The sequence below is a fragment of the Pelobates fuscus genome, chromosome 10 (assembly GCF_036172605.1).
Source record: "Pelobates fuscus isolate aPelFus1 chromosome 10, aPelFus1.pri, whole genome shotgun sequence".
Lineage (NCBI taxonomy): Eukaryota > Metazoa > Chordata > Amphibia > Anura > Pelobatidae > Pelobates > Pelobates fuscus.
The window spans coordinates 100,462,321-100,482,934 of NC_086326.1; the positions used below are offsets into that span (position 1 = coordinate 100,462,321).

Consider the following 20,614-nt stretch of genomic DNA (forward strand, 5'->3'; position numbering starts at 1 on the left):
GTTTGAAGATTTACATATTACATTTTTTTTAAACAATGGGACAATGGAATTTAAATCAGTTAACTTCATTTTGTAAACCTCATTATATTCTTTCTTCAGCAATATTAACTAGATGGTGTAAATCAAAACATATCCCTGGTGGGTATAAATATTTCTAAATTTGAGGCCCATTCTACTTAACAGATTTGGCAACTTACCAGGATGTATCACTTTTTCCTTCTTTTAACAATGTATAAATAATGTATGATTCGCTTGACACTATCAAATATAATCTGTAGTTGAATACAGATGACACCAGGCCCTCCCGCGGTTTGGCATAAGGGAAATATAGTTTAACATCATACACTAACTTGCCTGGTCTTCTTTATTATCACCCGTAGAGGCCTGGGAGGAATAATACACTGTTTGTAAAGTAAATGTTATTATTGCCACTAATGGTACAATTATCATTGGTAGAATGAACTACACTTCATCATATATAATTTATACGCTTCCAGAGTGAAGTCACTATTTTGGATGGAATTCAAATATTACCACCGTGATAAATAGTTCCACACTAGAACAACATGCTTCTACATACTGCCAGTAAGCACTTTCTGTTATTGACATATAGTGTAGAAAAGAGAGGCAATTCTATAACTGGTGTCTACAGCAAGCCCATCATTTACTTTTAAAAACTATGTCCTTGGTCTGACTTTTCTCATCTCTCTTTATCAATAACTATCCCAAAACACTGCAAATGATATTAGCATTGTATTGTGGTAAGATTATTCTGTATGGTAATGAATACTTGCACAATGAATGGCACTCATATTTTACAATAATGTTTTATTATGTTACAGGATGAGTAATAGTATATAGATTAGTAACTATTAGAACTATGAGATATGAGGTTGTGCTACTAATAGCTGATTAATAAAATTCATGGGAGTCTCTTCTTTTACACATTTGATGACAGAAGCCATGTAAAGATACACAGTACCCACAGCTCTGTCATATTTTCTTTTCATATGGTATGGGTTGTGTCCAGGGCAGCAGTGGAGCAAAGAGGTTCATTCAGTTGCTTACTTGCTTGTCATAAATTAATAGATATACTAACGAATTTGTTTGTAACCTTCATATTCCACCACTAAAGTGTGGTAATAGAGACAATGAAAGAGTTAAGACTCACCAGTGACCCTGAATTATACAGAATTATTTGCTTGCACTAATAAATGCATATATCTTCATCAGTGCAAAATAAAATGATTGCATTGTTAATGCAATTTTAAAATGTATAGGGGAGAACTTAAAGTTTGGACTTGTTAAGTAAAGAGTCGAGCTCTTGATATCGGCCAATCAAACGTTCAGCTTCTCTCCAGCCAGACGATAAAGCACCGTGAGTTGTAGAATAAAAGCTTCTGTGTGTGGCTTCTCCAGCAAAAAGGACCTGCAGAGGCTTTGAGAGAAAAAAAAGACAAACATGTTACACTCAATTGCATGCAGGGGCAAATGAGTAATTCTACATTTTATTTGGGATTTCTTAACAGTAAGCTACATTTATGAGTCTTCTGCAGTAGAGATTGGTACAAGTTCCTCCTTCCTTATTGATTTTTTCCCTTAATGTCACTTTTCTGGGATGAGGAGTAGAGTGGAGGCAAATATATAACGCACTTCGTTCTGCAGTACTTCTGGATGTGGGCACCATCAGAGTCCTATGCAGCTCTGGGCGAACTCATTTATGCTTGGGTATCTATTCCTAAAATTTCCTACAAGTACACACATGCTTGGACATGCCTTAAGCAGTGGGATATGTGCACATATTGTCTTTTGGCATCCACACACAGAACACAATGGTGGACAAGGTAATTTACACTGTATGCTAGCTGTGTTCACAAAACAAATGCACGACCCATGGCAAAAGGTAGCTATTAGACTGTTTAAAAATGTACTAAGTAACTGTTCCTCTTTAAAGGAACACTATAGGGTCAGGAACACCCTATAATGTTAAAACCACCATTTAGGTGGCTTGCCCCCTAAGCCCAATTAGAAGGGGTTAAAACTTATCTTATTTCTAGCGCCGTGCGGGTCTGCGGGGCTGGCCCTGCCCCTGGTCCGCCTCTTCGGTGACATCATAAAAGGTTATAATTGTTAGCCAATCCAATGCTTTCCCATAGGGAAAGCATTGGATTGGCTGAAATCGGCAAGGAGGCAGGATTGGATTGGCTGAAATCGGCAAGGAGGCAGGGCCAAACGGAATGCATCTCTATGAGGAAAATTTTGCGTCTCCATGCAGAACTTGGAGGTGCTAAACATCAGTGCTGCACACAGTGCAGCACTGCACCAGAAAGCACCTTCAGTGGCCATCTGAGGAGTGGCCAGTAGAGGTATCCCTAGGGGGCAATGTAAACACTGCCTTTTCTATGAAAATACAGTGTTTACAGCAAAAAGTCTGCAGGGAATGATTATACTCACCAGAACAACTACATTATGCTGCATTTTGTCAGGATATTTATATCGGCAGACATTTTGAGCTATGATAGAAATTAAAATGTATATTGTCAGAGTCACTCTGAACAGAGCAGACTCCATTTTGTTATTTTCAAGCTAACAAAAGACACAAGATTTCTATCCTTTCTGTAACGCTAACTACTGAGCTGGGAGCTTAGGAATGTTTGTATATACAAATCAAGTGATAAGAAATGAGAACGAGGGATGGACAGACTGTCTAAATGCTAATGGAATAGAATAAATTCTAAACCCAGACATTTGTGACAGAGAAGATTAAATAATTTAATTTTACTTTCGATATTGTATAAGATCCCATTGTAATTTAGAGGTCATATTTAGTTATAACTGTCATATTAGAAATTATAGCAGAATTTGCCAGACACATAGTCTGGACAAAATTCAAAGAAACTCTTTGAACTGACAGAAAACTTAAGTTATAGATAACCATAAAGATAAGCTAAATAACGTCAGAATAGCCACCAGGAAAAGTTAACTCTTTCCTGGATAGGTATGTTTAGTGGGACGAGACTGCCCTCTATAGACCAAATACTTAAATTGCTATCTGGAAGGTAACCACACCTCCAGTTTTCTATTGGTCTGTCACCTAGTGACGAACAGAGAATTTTTCCCTTTAAAAGTTAAGACAAAGGAAAGAGAGGTAAGCGAAGGAAAGCAAAGGAGTGAGCAGTCGGGGGGGAAAAGTCAAAGAGTCGGAAGCAGGCTAAGAAAGAAAAGCAGAGTCAGAGCGAGAAAGAAACATTCCTTGACACTTGGCTACCTGAGAATATCTGATGAAAATGTCTATTCAATTGGTAATTATACTGGTTTCATTTAATTAATCTAAATTAATGAAACATTTTCTAATAGCATGATATATGACTGGATAAATCACGATCAGATTTCGATATTTAGAAATCTTAGTTAACTAAGAAGTATATATAGTTATAACCATTCCATTCTGCAGATGGAATTAGAATAATTATGTATTTGTGTGATTTATCACATGTTAGCATATCGTGATATTTATCCAGGTGTATTGATTTGCTCTAAAATAAGATAAAATATCTGTTTAGGCAAGTTAAAATTCTGCTTATAGAACATGGTAGATTACTCTTATTGGATGGTTCCAGGAAATAACTAATGAGCTGGTTTAAATGTTATTTTATTTAAAATTACATGAGAATAGATCTTAATTACCTAGGAGGTCTAGCCAGCATTGAAAAGGTTATTCTAATTGTTAGCTAAGTTTTATGGCCTTACTCTGCAAGCTCTGTGAAACACCGTCATAAATCTTGTTTGACAATTGCTGTGTTAGCCATTGGAATGTATTGCCATTTGTATTGCATGCTCATGTTATACTGAAAATTCATTGATTATTATCACGCATGTTACATATTATTATTATTTAAATTGTCACAATAAATTGTATCTATTTTTATAACAAATTGTGATTTTATTTATATGGAATACATTTCACTTACATGATAACGAATCTTTGGGATCTGAGAATTGAAATAGTGGGCAATTCTCAACTGTTTACTATTATTATCCCATAAATATCCCCACAATTTGTTCTGGTGACGATAGTGTCCCTTTAATACCAGCAAGATACAGGAGAAAGCTGCAGATTCCTGGGATTCCAATGCCTGTTTTAGGTTTGTGTAGGTTGGAAATACCCACAGGGCCATGAAGTTGGATAATTGAAGCTAGAAGCTCTGAGTGAGTGACAGGTAGACAGGGTCACATAGTTTTGCCAAGTACCATGGACAATACAATACGCAGAAAGGGCCTGATGGAAGGTTAGGTAACGGGCTTAAATTTTAGGGGAGGAGGAACAATTTAGATCTAATACCTGTTAATACTTGAATGCAGAAACAGTTGTAAACACATGAAATAGTGGCTCTGCTGTCAAAGGCTGTACATAGCATACCACTTTCAATGAAACTATATGTGTGTACCAGAATATATATGCAAAAATATAAATACATAAAAAACCCACTACACAGGTGTTCATTCTCCCACATCCGTATTGTGTTACTGTACATAAAAGGTAGATTATAGTGCTGTAATAAAGTTCTCCACATGATGGTGCTCTCCTCTTAATAAGAATTTTTTTTTTTTTTTTATAATAAAAAAAAAAAAGAGTTCCTGCATGAATAAAATGCAGAGATTAAAGGGACACTATAGTCACCAGAAAAACTACAGCTTATTGAATTTGTGCTGGTGAGTAGAATCATTACCTTCAGGCTTTTTGCTGTAAACACTGTATTTTCAGAGAAAATGCAGGGTTTACATTACAGCCTAGTGATAACTTCACTGGCCACTCCTCAGATGACTGTTAGAGATCCTTTCTGGGTCATGGCTGCCTAAAATGCATCCAAACATTCAATATCTCCTCCCTCTGCATGCAGACACTGAACTTTCCTCATAGAGATTCATTGATTCAATTAATCTCTATGAGGAAATGCTGATTGGCCAGGGCTGTGTTCGAATCATGCTGGCTCTGCCCCTGATCTGCCTCTTTGTCAGTCTCAGCCAATCCTATGGGGAAGCATTGTGATTGGATCACGCCACCACTTCTCATGATGTCAGCAGACGGCTTGTTTTTTTGTTTTTTTTAGGCAAAAAGCATTCAGAGTTACAGCTTCAAGCTTGAATACAGTAAGATTTTGCTATATTTATGGCGGCATGAGGGGCCCAGAGGGACTAGATGGTGGTTTTAACACTATAGGGTGAGGAATACATGTTTGTGTTCCTGACCCTATAGTGATCCTTTAAAAAACACTGTAGTAAATCCCATTAGACTGTAAACCGGTTTTACACAGATTATGCATTTTCTGAACTTCAATGGAGCAGCAGTGCAGGACACTTTCAAAGTAAAGATGCTAACAGAGACCAAATGGCCTGGAATACTTAATTGCATGTAGTCTGTTTCCAAGGCAAATATCAATGTGGGCTATAGCTATATGCACTGCATATACTTGGATATAAAGTACAATAACAATTACAAATATCCTAGGGCTAAATAAGACTTTGGTGCCATGTCCTCTTCAGTTGCTTACCTTTGCTCCCTCATTGGGAAGTGGCTGTGCCAGGATGTCTATATCATCTCCTGAAGATCCTACCGCAATGTAGCTGTAAGAGCCATGGGTATAAGGCTCACTGTGCCATTTGGTGCGAAGCATATGGATTGGAGCAGGAAGTTCAGGGATCCCTGTACGAAACAACAAATGCATTAAAAAAAAAAAAAAAAAAAAAAAAAGGTAACATTAACAACTTCCATAACATAGTAAAAGTACAACTGAATTCATACCGAACATTCAAAGCTGCATGTCATATAAAAGAAAACCTATTCTGGTTTATTATATGTAATAGGGTAAAGGTACTAGGGCAATAAACCTGCAACATTGCATTACAGTTTATTAATTGCCATCTGCCAAATGGACAAGTACTATGAGTACATCTAGAACATCTGTGAGAAGTAATTCTAGAACATTATCTATCTGAAGGCAACAAGTGGAGTAAGTATGGATTCAACGTGTGTAACAGGACAGGCTCAGTTTGATAGATATAGTGATTTATGGTGGGAATTCCTTAATACCTGTAAACTGTCTCAGCAAAGCAGTCATAGAGGAAAGAACCTCATCATCTGTCAGAGTTTCCATATACTCAGACTCGTCTCCTGCAATGAAGGAGCAGAGCATGTGACCAATCCTGGGGAGAGGGACACATTTATGATTACACAGTGGCACAATCTGTCTTACAATTTCTGCCATATACATTAGTCCCCAATATATTGCACCTGTTATGGTATATAATATTTCCTGTTTCCCATCTCCCTCCATGGTTTTCGGTGCAGCTATAACAACATGGATGTCGATTGCAGAGGAGGAAGTAGAGTATTAAAGCGATACATCTTTAACCCCTTAAGGACACATGACATGTGTGACATGGCATGATTCCATTTTATTCCAGAAGTTTGGTCCTTAAGGGGTTAAACCCACTGTCTACAATTGGGCTCAAAAGTTTACATACACTGGCAGACATTGTGAAATGTTGCCATTGATTTTGAAAATATTACTGATCATGCAAAAAAAAATTATTTTATTGAAGGATAGTGATCATGTGAAGTCATTTATGACACACACAGTTTAAAGGGGTCAATTAAAGGTTAATTTTCCCACACCTGTGACTTTTTAACCCCTTAAGGACAGAGCTTCGGAAGCTTGTCTTTCACTTAATGACAACGGCACTTTTTGCTGTTTCCGTTCAACTGCAATTTGCATTTTACTAATTTATTGCACCGACACATATTATATACCGTTTTTTAAAGGACAGAAAGGGCTTTAATTTGATGTAACATATATATACATAAATGCTTATTTATTATAAAAAAAAAATACGGAAAAATGCAAATTAGTGCAGGTTAAGGAAAGTAATTAAAAATAAATTAATTTAGTTGTTCTGATTTACAGAATATATAATGTGTCTGGGATTTTAAGTTTTTTTTTCGTAGTTACAGGTCACAAAGCACAAGGAGTAAAATAAACTTTTAATGTGGAGCGATTTTAGAATTTGGTATGTTTGTCTTGTAAGCTTAATAGCCATAAAAGAAAACAAAATTGCCACACAAAAGTATATATTTATATAAAGTAGACACCACAGGCTATTTACCTAAGGTTGTTTTGACACTTTCTACGTAGCCATTTTACCGCCAACCTCTTACTTCTGCTGAGTACAACGGTACCCCCATTGTATGTCTTTGGCACTATTTCGTGAAGCTACAGTGCCATATAGGAGACCTGTCCTTTTCAGTATTCACAGTCGAATTTTGAGAGACGGATTTAATGAGCCTATGCTTCCATTTGGGGTATTATAGTAGTTTGACTGTTCAAAAAACCCCACAAAGGCCTACCATTTGTAAAAGTAGACACCCCAGGGTATCTCATAAGGTGCATATTGTGCCTTAGCATGCCGCCATTTTTACACCAATATATGCCAAAGTATGTGGTAAAAAATTATTTTGTGCATTTTTTACATACGGATTGCATTTTTGCTGGGCATTTTGTACATTTCATATGTGCCACTAAGTTCAAAACCCCCAAATTATGCTCAGCTAAGTCTTCTGAGTAAAAAGACACCCCCAATGAATGTCTTTGGCACTATTTCGTGAAGCTACAGTGCCATATAGGAGACCAAGCCATATCAGTTTTTACCGAACTTTGAAGTTTGACGCTGGGCCTATGTGCAATTTCCAAGCATCTTCGCAGGTTTTAAATTCAAACTACCCCACAAAGGCCTACCATTTCTTAAAGTAGACACCCCAGGGTGTTTCAAAAGGCATATTTTGAACCTTAGCGTGGGATCATTTTTCCGCTAGCTTGTACCAAGTGTAGTGGTAATAAGCGTTTTTTCTGCCTTTTTGACACACAAAGTGAGTTTGCACAGTATATTTTGCAAACCTTATGTGTGCTACCACTGTATAATACTTCATATGTTGCTCAGCTATGTCTGCTGAGTACAGCAATACCCCCGCATGTACCTTTGCCAGGTATATGTGGATGTTGAGACGCAGCCATTCAGTTTTTTTCTAACTTTGAAGTTTTACGCTGTGTCCATGTTCCAATTTGGAGTAGTTTAGATGGTTGGTTATTGAAACTTCCGCACAAACACATACTATTTATTAAAGAATACACCCTGGGGTAATTCAAAAGGCAAATTTTGAACCTTGGCGTGGGATCATTTTTTCTCTAGTTTGTTCCAGGTGTAGTGGTAATGAGCGTTTTTAAATGTATTTTTTAACTTTTTAAAACTTTTTTTACTTTTGAAACTATTTTTTTTTTTTTTTTTTATTCTTTATTTTTGCTGTGCATGTAGTAACAACAGGCTTGCAGAGCCACAACAGCAACTGCAGGCTTTTTCATAGCATTTTACAGTGTGGCAGATTAAACAGCACATTTTTTTTTTTAAGAACAAGAAAGTATCTGACTTTTGAACATCTGTGGATTGTTTTAAACATGCTAAACTAGACAAGCTTATGGTTGATTTCGTTACGTTAAGATTATGTGGAATATATGGCATTACATTCCTGAGGAGTACAAACATTTTTACATATGCCAGGATTATAATTGTTTGAATTCTTGCTTTAGTGAAGGATCAAAATGAGCTTGACAGGTAGGAGAAGTCAGAGGAGAGACACAGTGGGAAAACATTGCATTTGCGGACATCATAGCATTGGTTATTAACGTTGTGTGTCATATACGGCAGCTAGCGAAACTATGCTGTAAGTTTACATGCGGTATACATAAATATTGCTAACTGGGATGGTCAGGTAGGTGAGTTGGTTCGTCGGCATCTGCCAGTGTCACTATTCCTAGGACATCATGCTAGGGTATATATTTAAAATCAGTGTTAGTTGGGTAGTGCTAGCTAGCTTCACAATACAGTTTAAGGAGACACATATAGGCAAGGATTAGTACATTACGATTATTAAGAATGCAGGGAGCAGTTCATGTGTAAAGAGGCCCCATTCCGCTGCCCGTGCCTATCCGATCCCCTCTGGGTGACAGGTGCATTCCTCGTGGGCTCTCTCGGGTATCCTGCTTTTCTGCGTGACAGCGGGGCAGTGTGAGCTTCTGTGCCCGAGCCTCAGCTGGGGTGACATGTTTGTTTGTCGGGCTCGTGTCCGCCTTGGGGCTGAGTTCCGTGGCACTTTGTACATCGTTGTCGGGCAGGGTAAAAGGGCTTGACGGATCTTGACTCTCTGTTGTACCCTGTATCTGCTTTTGTGTCTCGTAGGGTGGCTTGCTTGATGGCAGCACTGTAACAGCTAACTTTGAGGTTTCACACAGCACAGGCAGAAGCAGGCTCTTTAGGCTAGTTGAGTGGTGGCTTAGCTCACATTATGTCAATCTTTATGCTGGGACCCCAGTCTTCTTGCTGTAACCCCACACTGCCCGTCGCAAATCTGATCTAGATGAGCAGGTACTGCCTGGGAACTGAACTTCATGCAGTCGGCGCACGTGGCGCCCGCCATCTTGGAGGCATCGATCTTGCTCCCCTGCCTCAAATGCAGAATCCTGCCCATAGCCACCAGGTGAGGACCGGGATCACCCCCCCGGTCCATAGGGGGGGGGGGGAACGGAGCCGGGTCTGTGCCGACCAGTGCTTTTGGTCGGGCTCTGTGGTGCAGGGTAGCGAGGCAGCGGCCGTCTGCCTCGCTCACCGCCGGAGAAGGCCCGGGTTAGGGCACCATGATCCTCTCCCCTGGGGGACTGTAGCTCAGCGAGCCAGCCTCTCCCCAGGTCCAGCTGTACCTCGGCACTGGGCGTCTGTGCTGTCGGTCTGCCCAAGTTAAAAAACACAAGATTTCAGCGTGTTGTTATGACATTTTACCGGAGCCGCTCTGACATGCGGCCATCCGGCTCGGCGGCCCGGCCCCGCCCCCCTTGAAACTATTTTTTAAACTTTTGTTTTGCTTATTAATTTTTTTAAAGTTTCCTAAACTTTCTTAAAACTTTTTTTTTTTTTTTACAGATTTAGCATTTTTCTAAGCTTTTTCTTTACCGTTAACCCCTAACTAGCAGTAGGCAGCACTAACAGTAAATTCCCCATTTTCCCATAACTCCCACCCACCCTAGCTAGCAAAATATGTAATTAAACAATATTTAAATTAGTTAATTAAATACATTTAACCCCTGAGGGTTAAAAAATAAATAAAAGTTAATCATCAGGGGTTAAAAAAAAATAGATCACAGTATAATACTGTGATCTGTATTTTGATCACTGTAGGCAGTGATCGACTGGCAGGGAAGGGGTTAATTTTTATTTGGACTGGGTAAAGGTGTTTTTTTTTATTTTTTACTTAAACGTTATTAAAACTTTTCTTTAACTTAATTTTTTAACTTTTTAAAGCTTATTTTAAAACTTTTTTTAACGTTAACCCCTAGTTAGCTTAACACTAAATCCCCCAATTTCCCACTAACTTCTAACCTCCGCAGCTAGCTAAATTTATCATTTTAAAATATTAATTAATAAAATAAATTTAACCCGAGGGTTAAAAAAAAAAGAATTAACCCTCAGGGGTTACAAAAAAAAAAAAAAGTCAGATCATAGTAAAATAAAAAATCCCTGCCAATTGATCACTGTAGTCAGTGATCAATTGGCAGGGAAGGGGTTAATTTTTTATTAAACTGGGTAAAGGGGGGTGGGATTTTAATTAAACTTTATTTATTTTTTGACAGGGGGCAGGATCACTGATGATCCGTCTCCCTGCACTTCACAGTGAACCCGGAAGTGCAGGGAGGCGGAAGGTAAGTATACTGAGCACATGTGCTCGCTCTGACATGCTGTCAGAGCGGGCACATGAGCTGGGACAGCCGGATCCGGTGCTCCCGGTCTGCCTCTAATACAGAGGCAGACCGGAGCACCATTAACCCCACGATCGCCGCGATTGCGGCGATCTGGGGTTAGTTTTAACAGGTGACGGACGAGGTCCGTCACTCGTCATTAAGGGGTTAAATTGCAGTTAGTGTCTGTGTATAAATAGTCAATGAGTTTGTTAGCTCTCACGTGGATTTACTGAGCAGGCCAGATACTGAGCCATGGGGAGCAGAAAAGAAATGTCAAAAGACCTGTGTAACAAGGTAATGGAACTTTATAAAGATGGAAAAGGATGGAAAAAGATACCCAAAGCCTTGAAAATTCCAGTCAGTACTGTTCAATCACTTATTAAAAAGTGGAAAATTTGGGGATCTCTTGATACTAAGCCAAGATCAGGTAGACCAAGAAAGATTTCAGCCACAACTGCCAGAAGAATTGTTCAGGATACAAAGAAAAACCCACAGGTAACTTGAGGAGAAATACAGGCTGCTCTGTAAAAAATACAAGAAAGAGCTGCATGGACGAGTTGCTAGAAAGAAGCCTTTACTAAGCATATGCCACAATATGCCCAGCATGACAATGATCCTAAACACAAGGCCAAAGTGACTCTCCATTGGTTACAGCAGAAACATGTGAAGGTTCTGGAGTGGCCACTATAGTCTCCTGACCTAATTTCATCAAGCCACTCTGGGGAGATCTCAAACGTACGGTTAATGAAAGACGACCAAAGACTTTGCATGATCTGGAGGCATTTTGCCAAGAAGAATGGGCAGCTATACCACCTGCAAGAATTAGGGGCCTCATAGACAACTATTACAAAAGACTGCACACTGTCATTGATGCTAAAGGGGGCAATACACAGTATTAAGAACTGCAGACTTTTGAACAAGGGTCATTTCATTTTTTTCTTTATTGCCATGTTTTGTTTTAGGATTGTGCCATTCTGTTATAACCTACAGTTGAATATTGATCCCCATAAGAAATGAGAGAAACGTGTTTTGCCTGCTCACTCATGTTTTCTTTAAAAATGGTACATTACCAATTCTCTAAGGGTATGCAAACTTTTGAGCACAACTATATACTAAATGCTAATATGACCCACTGCAAAGGCAAATACTTAAATCAACCACAAATCAATTAAGAATTGAAAATAGTAAACCCTACTGACAGAGAGATTTTAAATATCAAAAAGCTTGAAGTTACAAGGCCATGTATATACAAGATACAATGGGGAGATTTATCAAGACAAAAACAGGGGCGGTTGTATGCAAACCATAAGTATGAATCTCCACATTTAGAATTTTGCACCGATAATAGCATCTATTTTGCCTTTTTAAATCTCCCCTAATATGCTCACAAATTTTATTCGTGTGATATCTATTTTCCCAAGAATCCAAAAAAAATAAAGTGGTGTGGCACTCTTGGGGGGAAAAGTTTGGAAACTGGTGCACCTCCTGGTACTTCGTTGTAGAAACCCGCAACCTCAAAGTAATAGTATCCAATACAGAATCCACAGGTTTAAAGGGAATCTCCAGTGCCAGGAAAACAATCCGTTTTCCTGGCACTGCAGGTTCCCTCTCACCCCCCAATCCCCAGTTGCTGAAGGGGTAAAAAATCCCTTCAGTTACTTACCTGAGGCAGCGATGATGTCCCTCGTCGCTGTCTCCTCCTCCGCGCTGCTCCTCCTACTGACTCAGTCGGCCGGTGGGCGAGACTGATCCTGCCCACCGGCCGGGGAGACCTAATGCGCATGCGCGGCAATGCCGCGCATGCGCATTAGCGCTCCCCATAGGAAAGCATTGAAAAATATTTTCAATGCTTTCCTATGGGGAAATGAGCGACGCTGGAGGTCCTCACACAGCGTGAGGACGTCCAGCGACGCTCTAGCACAGATAATCTGTGCTATGAAGGAGGAAGTGCCCTCTAGTGGCTGTCTACTAGACAGCCACTAGAGGTGGAGTTAACCCTGCAAGGTAATTATTGCAGTTTATAGAAAACTGCAATAATTACACTTGCAGGGTTAGGAGTAGTGGGAGTTGGAACCCAGACCACTCCAATGGGCAGAAGTGGTCTGGGTGCCTGGAGTGTCCTTTTAGCAGGTAGGATGAATTGTGCAGTTTTTGGAAGAAAGAAGCACCAAAACAACTATACAACATTTTAGCCCAATGACCTTAATCATTATAAGGAATACCCGTACAACTCAACAGTTTGTATACCAAACATTTTGGAGCCAAAATTGTCAGCTCCTCCCATAGAGGTGTGTTGCTAAAATAAGTATCATATTACTCAGAATATACGACACAATTTAAAAAAATAAAGTGCCTGCATCTTATATTCCAAATGCAGCCTATATTCTGTGTAAAGAGCTAGTTTCGCTATATATATATATAAAACAATAAAGGGAGCACACTAGGTCTTCATTCCAGTGAAACAAAAGTATTTACTGCATTCCGAAAGAATACATAAACTGTGGTTAAACAGAAATCAACGCTTCGACCCTCCTGAGTCTTTATCAAGATCACAGAATTTAAAGTCCCCCATTACTACTATGCCTTTGTACACTGCTTTGGCAATGATTCTGCCCTTGTTCCCAACCAACATTATAAGGCAAACACGAAAATGGTAAAATATAACAGTATAACATGTTGTATAAGGGATATTACGTGACACATACCGTTCTGGTCTCTCCAAGACAACAAATCCAGGAATCTTCTTCACCCAATCTTGCTTCATATTTCTTTTGGTTTCAAGAAGGGGAGATTCTCCTTCCCATATTAACTGGATTGTTTTACAATCAGGGTCCCAAAATGGCTCCTTAAATTCTAGAATAATTTTATTATTTGTTCCAAATCCCACATTCTGGACAGCCTGAGCTTTATTTGGTGGCAGAGCAGGAGATAGGAAGCTTGATGCTTTCTCCTTTAAGAAACCTTAAATCAAACAACAAGAAATATAAGAGCCATACTAAATTTTGTCCAACATGGCAGTGGTCTGGTCTCTCAAAATTTTATTTAGTTTTACATGAGCAATACTGACCCCCGTACATATAGGCAGAGGGAGCTATAGTGCCAGGAATACAGCGTTGTATTGCGGGCACATAGTATCCCTTTAAGCACTCTCCCTTTTTTCATTCCGTATTGACAAATGTGTGTGGGGTGTAAGGGTCAGACTTGGAATATTTCATTCCGTATTGACAAATGTGTGTGGGGTGTAAGGGTCAGACTTGGGATATTGAAGTAGCTGATTTATAGGAACAGTATAAATATATAGAATTTAGAACTTGATTGAAAGCGCTTTATATACACAGGTTGGTTTTTTTTGGAGAATGAGATGCTGATATGACGGTGTCTAGTTGATGTAGGAGGAGTCTGCAAGCCACTGAAGGCAAACCAACCAAGCAATACACCGAGGGACACTTTGAAGGTGTTGATGTGTTGTTGTTGTTTTTTTACTTTTAACTTGTTCTATAAATACATTTTCTGCATTATTTCTAATATCTTTTCGTTCTAATGCATTACAGACAACGAGTATTTTTTAAATGTACAATCATTTTAAAGTGAACCTTCTCATAATAGCCAGCATGCTGGCATAACCTTTTTACATGCAAGCTTATGGTGACATCACACTGCTCTGGAAAGAGTATTCTATATCTTCACCTATTTTACTGCATGGGTAAATGGGGAACTGTTTTGACTTTTGTTTTAGTTATGTCATTTATTTTTTATTTTCTGATTTAATTATATAAAACTGTATAAAAATTTTGCCTGGTCCCACCTTCTATGTAACTCGAGTTCTATGACTGCTTTATCTTACTCTATGTGTAGTGGATTCATGTACTGTTACTTGGCATTCTCAATTTAAAAAAAATAAATATATATTTTCAAAAGAAAACAAAGCCCCCTACACTTTATGTTGGCTTTGTATAAATATAACTTACCTGTTCTCCCTCTTCATTCTCAGGTTGCTTGCCCAAGACTGTTGCAACAAATCATTCAGGCTGTTTCTCTCCTCTTCTCTTGCTTGCTGCAGGTGCTGTTCTGAACAGAGCCTGCCCCTCCACCCTACTTCCCTTTGCAGGCATTGCTTTCACTTAGGCTGAATTCAAGCAGGATGCTTTCCCAGAGGAGGGTTTCTCTGATAACAGCCTTGCAGAGCATAGCCTTTAAAGGCTGAATATCTAACTGATGCTAAACACATTCTTAATCGGTTACTTAATGGGACTGTAACAATCACATGATCTTTTGGTGTTGAATGACCCATCAAGTGCAACACAAGACACTGCATCTACAGATATGTTTTTGTTTAATGTTTGCACTACTATTTTATGTATTGTCTATACAATGCACTAGGAATAGGTATTAATTGTATTCTTATTATCTGTTACCTAATGAGACTGTGACAATCACATGATCAGCCTCAAATGTCTCTCCGTCTTCACACTGCACCTGCACGGGATACATCTGAGAGTCGCTGCCCTGGAAGGTCCCATTCCATTGGACAGTTTTCACTGTTTTGTTAAGTAATATCATGTCATTAGGGAGTGGCGACTTAAGTTGGTTAACAACGCTTTCAAATCCCCTACAATTACAAAAATAATATAGAAATGTTATTGCAGAGTAACAAAATTTCCTTGTCAGCAAAAACAGCAGGGAAAATAGGCTACAATTAAATTGAACATATATACAAAAGAGAACATTAATATCATAAACGTTACATGTATTGCTCTGTACTACAGTGGGTGGGCTCTGTAGATATCACACTATGACTATCTAGCTAAGCAGCTAGAACAGTGGTCAGCCACATATGGCTCGAGAGGTGCCTTATGCAGCATGTAAGGCTGCCAGACTCAAACAAGCTGTCCTGACAAGGATCCAAAAATAGGACTTATTCAGTTATCTGTGCAGTGGGAGGTTAGAGGCAGCCCTCAATTCATATCTCAGATTGCTTCCTCCAAGAAATTAAGAAGTAGGAGCAGCCTGTTGAAGCCCCTGCACTTGTCCTTGCCCCACTGGAGCCAGAGATACCACCTTGCTGCTGCTAAATGCTAAACAAAAATGACTTAATAGTCAATCAATGTGTGTTTAGAAATATGTGTGTTAAGCAGTGTGACTGAGTGTGTCATGAAGTTAATCAGTGTGAGTGTGTGTTTGTGTGTGTGGCTAGCACTGTGATTTTGTGGGTTTGTGCATAGCAGTTTGGATTTAGCATTGTGTGTGAGTTTTGCAGTATGTGTGGCAATATATAACTATGTGTTCTATGGCAATGTGCATTGGAGGGGTGCATGGCAGTGTGCTCGGGGGATCAGGGCCGCTGCAAGGATTTCTGCCGCCCTAAGCAAAGATCCATTTTGCCGCCCCCTCATGTCACTCACTCAGTGACACACACACATTCACTGACACACACACTCACTCACTGACAGACACAAACACTGACAGACACACACACAGACACTCACTGACAGACACACACTCACTGACAGACAGACAGACAGACAGACACACACACACACACAGGCAGACACTCACTGAGACAGACAGACACACACTCACTGACAGACAGACAGACAGACACACACAGACTCACTAACTGACAGTCAAACACTCACCTCCCTGGGGCCCAGTGTGGGGCGGCTCCTCACTTCTCCAGCGCGCCATTTAATCTGCTGGGGCAGAAATGACGTCTTATTCCGGCTCTCGGCACCACAGAGGGTGCATGAGGGAGGAGTGAGAGGCTGCTAGAACAGCCTTCCTCACCGCATGCCTGCCTGCTCCATCCCCTCCCCATCCACATGACCACCTCCTGGCCCCCCTGTGACAGAGCTCCTCTTGGCGCCCCCACCTCAATAGCCGCTTGCCCCCCAGCGCTGCGGCCCCAGGGAGCATCCCGGTGGGCGCCCCCAGCAGGCCAGCGCCCTGGGCGAATGCCTAGTTTGCCTAACAGTGGCGCCGGCCCTGTCGGGGATGAGTATTGTGCATGAAAGGGTGTATCAGTGTTTGTGTGTGTGTGTGTGTGTGTGTGTGTGTATGTGTGTGTATCTATGAGTGTCTCTGTGATTGACTAGGAGCGAGAATCTGAGACACACAAACATACTAAGACATTAGCAGCAGATCCTTTAAGTCCTGCAATTTGCAAGGTGGGGCCTCCATGGATCGAATTTGTTGTTCCAGCAAATCCCCATGCTCGGCTTGAAATCTGCAGAATTTAGAAGCCAAGGTATCACCTAGAACTCTTTGTCATGTTCCTCAAATCATTCCTTAACAATTATTGCAGTATGGCAGGTGCATTATCCTCCTGCCATCAGGAAAAACTATTGACATGAAGAGTTGTTCCTATCCTATTGTGTTTAATACCCCACCTCCTATAGACTGTAAGCTTGTTTGAGCAGGGTCCTCTTCAACCTATTGTCCCTGTAGGTTTTTTGTAATTGTCCCATTTATTGTTAAATCTCCCCCTCTTATAATATCGTAAAGCGCTATGGAATTTGTTGGGCTATATAAATGCCAATCATCATCATAATAATAATAATAATAATAATAATACGTCTGCAACAATCTCTACGTAAGTGGTACGTGTCAAAGTAACATACACATGAATGCCTAGACCCACGGTTTCTCAGCAAAGCATTGCCCAAAGTATCCTGCTGCCAATTCTCGGCCATTCACCTGATCTAAAAGACAACGTGATTCATCAAAAAAAGCAACCTTATTCTTGCTCCATGGTCCAGTTCTGATGCTCACTTCCCCATTAAAAGGTGCTATTGGTGGTGGACAGGGATCATCATGGGTACTTTGACCTGTCTGCTGCTACGCAGCCCTATATACAGCAAAAAGCGATGCACTGTTTGTTCTGACACATTTCTATCATAGGCATCATTATTTATTTCTGCAATTTGAGCTTCAGTAGCTCTTCTGTGTGATTGGACCAGACAGGCTAGCCTTCACTCCCCACGTGCATCAATGAGTCATGGGCACCCACGACCCTGAAGTTGGTTCCCCAGTTGTCCTTTCTTGCAACAGTTTTGGTAGGTACTAAATCCTGCATACCCCACAAGACTTGCTGTTTTGGAGATGCTCTGACCAGGTCATGACTATTTGGCACCTGTCAAAGTCACTCAGATATTTTCACTTTGAAATTTTTCCCACTTCCAACACATGAAATTCAAGAACTGACTTTTCACATGATGCCCAATATACCCACCCATTCACAGGTGGCACTTTAACGATATAATCAATGTTATTCACTTCACATGTCAGTGGTTTTAATGTTGTGGCTAAATAGTGTGTATATACGGTGTTTACATATATTATGCATACATATTGACAGGATATTAGGATGCCAACTATTCCTCATTGTATTAGACTAATACAAAATTCAAGACATCACAACCTACAAATGCTACTCTCCATCACTCACCCAGGAAAGGTGCAGTCCAACCCCGGCAACATCGTGTATTCCCCATACGGACAGAGGGCCACATAGTTCATACTGTGGGTTCCAGAAATGCAGCACTCAAGGTCCAGCATCCCTTTAAACAAAGCCAGTTTCATGTCTTTGTTTGCCGAGTCCCATTCCTTAGCTTTACTAGCAATTTTCTGTTGAAGGAAGCCACCAACACTGGCTTTTGGGTCACAGTCCTTTTGGCTGACATTCCGGCTCTGCTCCAGCCAAGATGAATACTGTTCAGTAATATTTGCCACAAGTTCTCGGCTGACTATTTTGCCAGAGCTACCGTAAGAGATGTGAAAGAGAGGTAGGTGACCATCTACCTCCACTTTCTGGTTCTCCATAGTCATTGCTTCAGGATCTAGCAGGGCATACTTCAATGCCAGCTGGTATATTGGATTACCAGGTGATGGGCCATGAATCCACTGTGCACCAAGCTCAACAAATCCTTTACCTGCAACAAATAAAGACAAACAGAATGTATGGGTTGTGATTTTTGGGAACAGCATTAAAGAAATTAAAAACACAGCGGGACCAACATAATAACTAAGCAGCTACCATGGGCAGCAGCGTAAAGTGAATAACACCAAGCATGTAAGAATGCAGCAGCCCACCCTGCTTACCAGATACCAAAGCTGTACCAGGTGTGACTGGGTTCCACTGGTAATAGGGAAGCTGAGTATCCCCTAGCACAGTGATGGCCAATCTTGACACCATAAATTGTCTCTGGACTACATTTCCTATGATGCTCAGCTAGCTTTTAGAGTCTAAAAGTTAGCAAAGCATCATGGGAAATGTAGTCCAGAAACAATTTATGGTGTCAAGGTTTGCCATCACTGCCCTAGCACTCTATTTAGCACTTTGGATACAGGGGAATAATAGTCCTTAAGTGGTCCAGAGGATCAGAGATAATTATGCTCAGACTGGAAAGTATGACCCATTGCACGCCCATCTGCTTTGTTTTATTAAAGAAACAATGCAAGCACCAAGCTACTGCAGTGGTCATGTTGCCAGGAGTGCCCTGGCACCTCTCCAATGTATGTAATAAAACTTTTGCAGATGGTTTGACAACTTACCCTGGGAGAATGCCAGGGAACTACTGTCACCAAAACCTCTATAGCACACTGTAGTAGTTATGGTGCATGACATGTTCCTTTAAGCCTACACTTGATACACACGATAAAGTTGTCCAGCAAATTAGCTTCTTCAGCTCCACAAAAAAAACAAAAAACGGAAAGATTGAGCAAAAAATAAAAATAAAGCTAAGTGCACTCTTTTAGAGCAGAATTAGTCTTTAGAGTTGAGTCTTCCACATGACATTCACCAAAATGTGACAGTGCTGCTTCAATGCATTATCTTTAATAAACAAATGGGATTATTACCGTATTCGTTTTTATTATTATATTTCCAGTAGCTAGAATATCTTAATGTGAATTCAGAATACATGATTATATTAGCAAACTCCATATGAATTAAAGCTTAAACACACCCATACAGCTACTCATTGACTGGACAGGACGCCTACCCAGCTGTTGTGGCTGAGCGTGTTGGGAGTTGTTTCCCCACACAAGTCAAGCCATTTCCCTATATAAGTGGGTTAGTAGAGAGCAATGATGATTAGTAAGGCACAGGCTGAGCTTCTTACCGTAACTCTGACTCCAGATTCGGCCCCCGGTTCTCCCCTTGGCTTCCAGGACCTTCAGATTTCGGAAGCCGTGTGTGTAGAGCTTGTGAGCGGCTGCGATGCCGGAGATACCGGAGCCGATTATCAGGACCGCAGGAGGCCGGGAAGCCATGGGCTGGCGTGACTCGCTCCCCATAGCCTGGGAGATGGTGCCGGGCAGGGTGCACAGTGACACAATGATAAGGAGGAGCCTCGTTCTGGAGACTATAATGTTCATATTGCTTTACCTCCTCCTGATAATGCGGAACTCAGTTCAAAGTTTATTTAGCAGAAGTGAAAATCAAAAACTCGGAACTTATATCTGCCGAGCAAAGAATAAATTGCAAATAAAGTTTAAAAACAAACAAAACAAAAACAACAAACACCCCCCAAAAAAAGATTTAAAAAGTTATGCAGGCAATACTGATGATAGACTCCTATTTCTTATTTCATAAACTCGAAAAAAACAAACTGGCAAATAATTTTATACAAGAAGTAATAAAATAAAAAAAATAAAAAACTGCTTCCAATGGTATCTGTGTTTTAAGGCAACTTGTACTTATTCTGTGCACCTTACTGATGCTATAAATGGTTTGGGATTAAATATTAACATAAAGGGTAAATAAAAGAAAAAAA

General features: G+C 40.2%; 1 protein-coding gene across 1 annotated transcript; it reads right to left on the reverse strand.

Annotated features, from left to right (window-relative positions):
* Nucleotides 1–810: 810 nt before the first annotated feature.
* On the reverse strand, nucleotides 811–20,363 carry PAOX (polyamine oxidase). The gene is made up of 7 exons (XM_063434589.1): nucleotides 19,961–20,363; nucleotides 18,286–18,769; nucleotides 15,257–15,450; nucleotides 13,547–13,802; nucleotides 6,092–6,204; nucleotides 5,553–5,704; nucleotides 811–1,438 (listed from the first exon to the last, which is right to left on the reverse strand). Exons 1-7 carry the CDS (start codon nucleotides 20,214–20,216, stop codon nucleotides 1,289–1,291), a joined length of 1,605 nt encoding a protein of 534 aa, XP_063290659.1. The 5' UTR covers nucleotides 20,217–20,363; the 3' UTR covers nucleotides 811–1,288.
* Nucleotides 20,364–20,614: the final 251 nt, after the last annotated feature.

Bases quoted from the DNA above. Each gene is read 5' to 3' on its own strand.
- PAOX (XM_063434589.1), bottom strand. From the start codon at position 20,216: ATGAACATTATAGTCTCCAGAACGAGGCTCCTCCTTATCATTGTGTCA. The intron at 18,770-19,960 runs GTAAGAAGCTCA...TATTTGTTGCAG, and splicing joins AATCTGGAGTCAGAGTTACG to GTAAAGGATTTGTTGAGCTT. The intron at 13,803-15,256 runs GTAACAGATAAT...GTTTGATTTAAG, and splicing joins GATTGTCACAGTCTCATTAG to GTTTCTTAAAGGAGAAAGCA.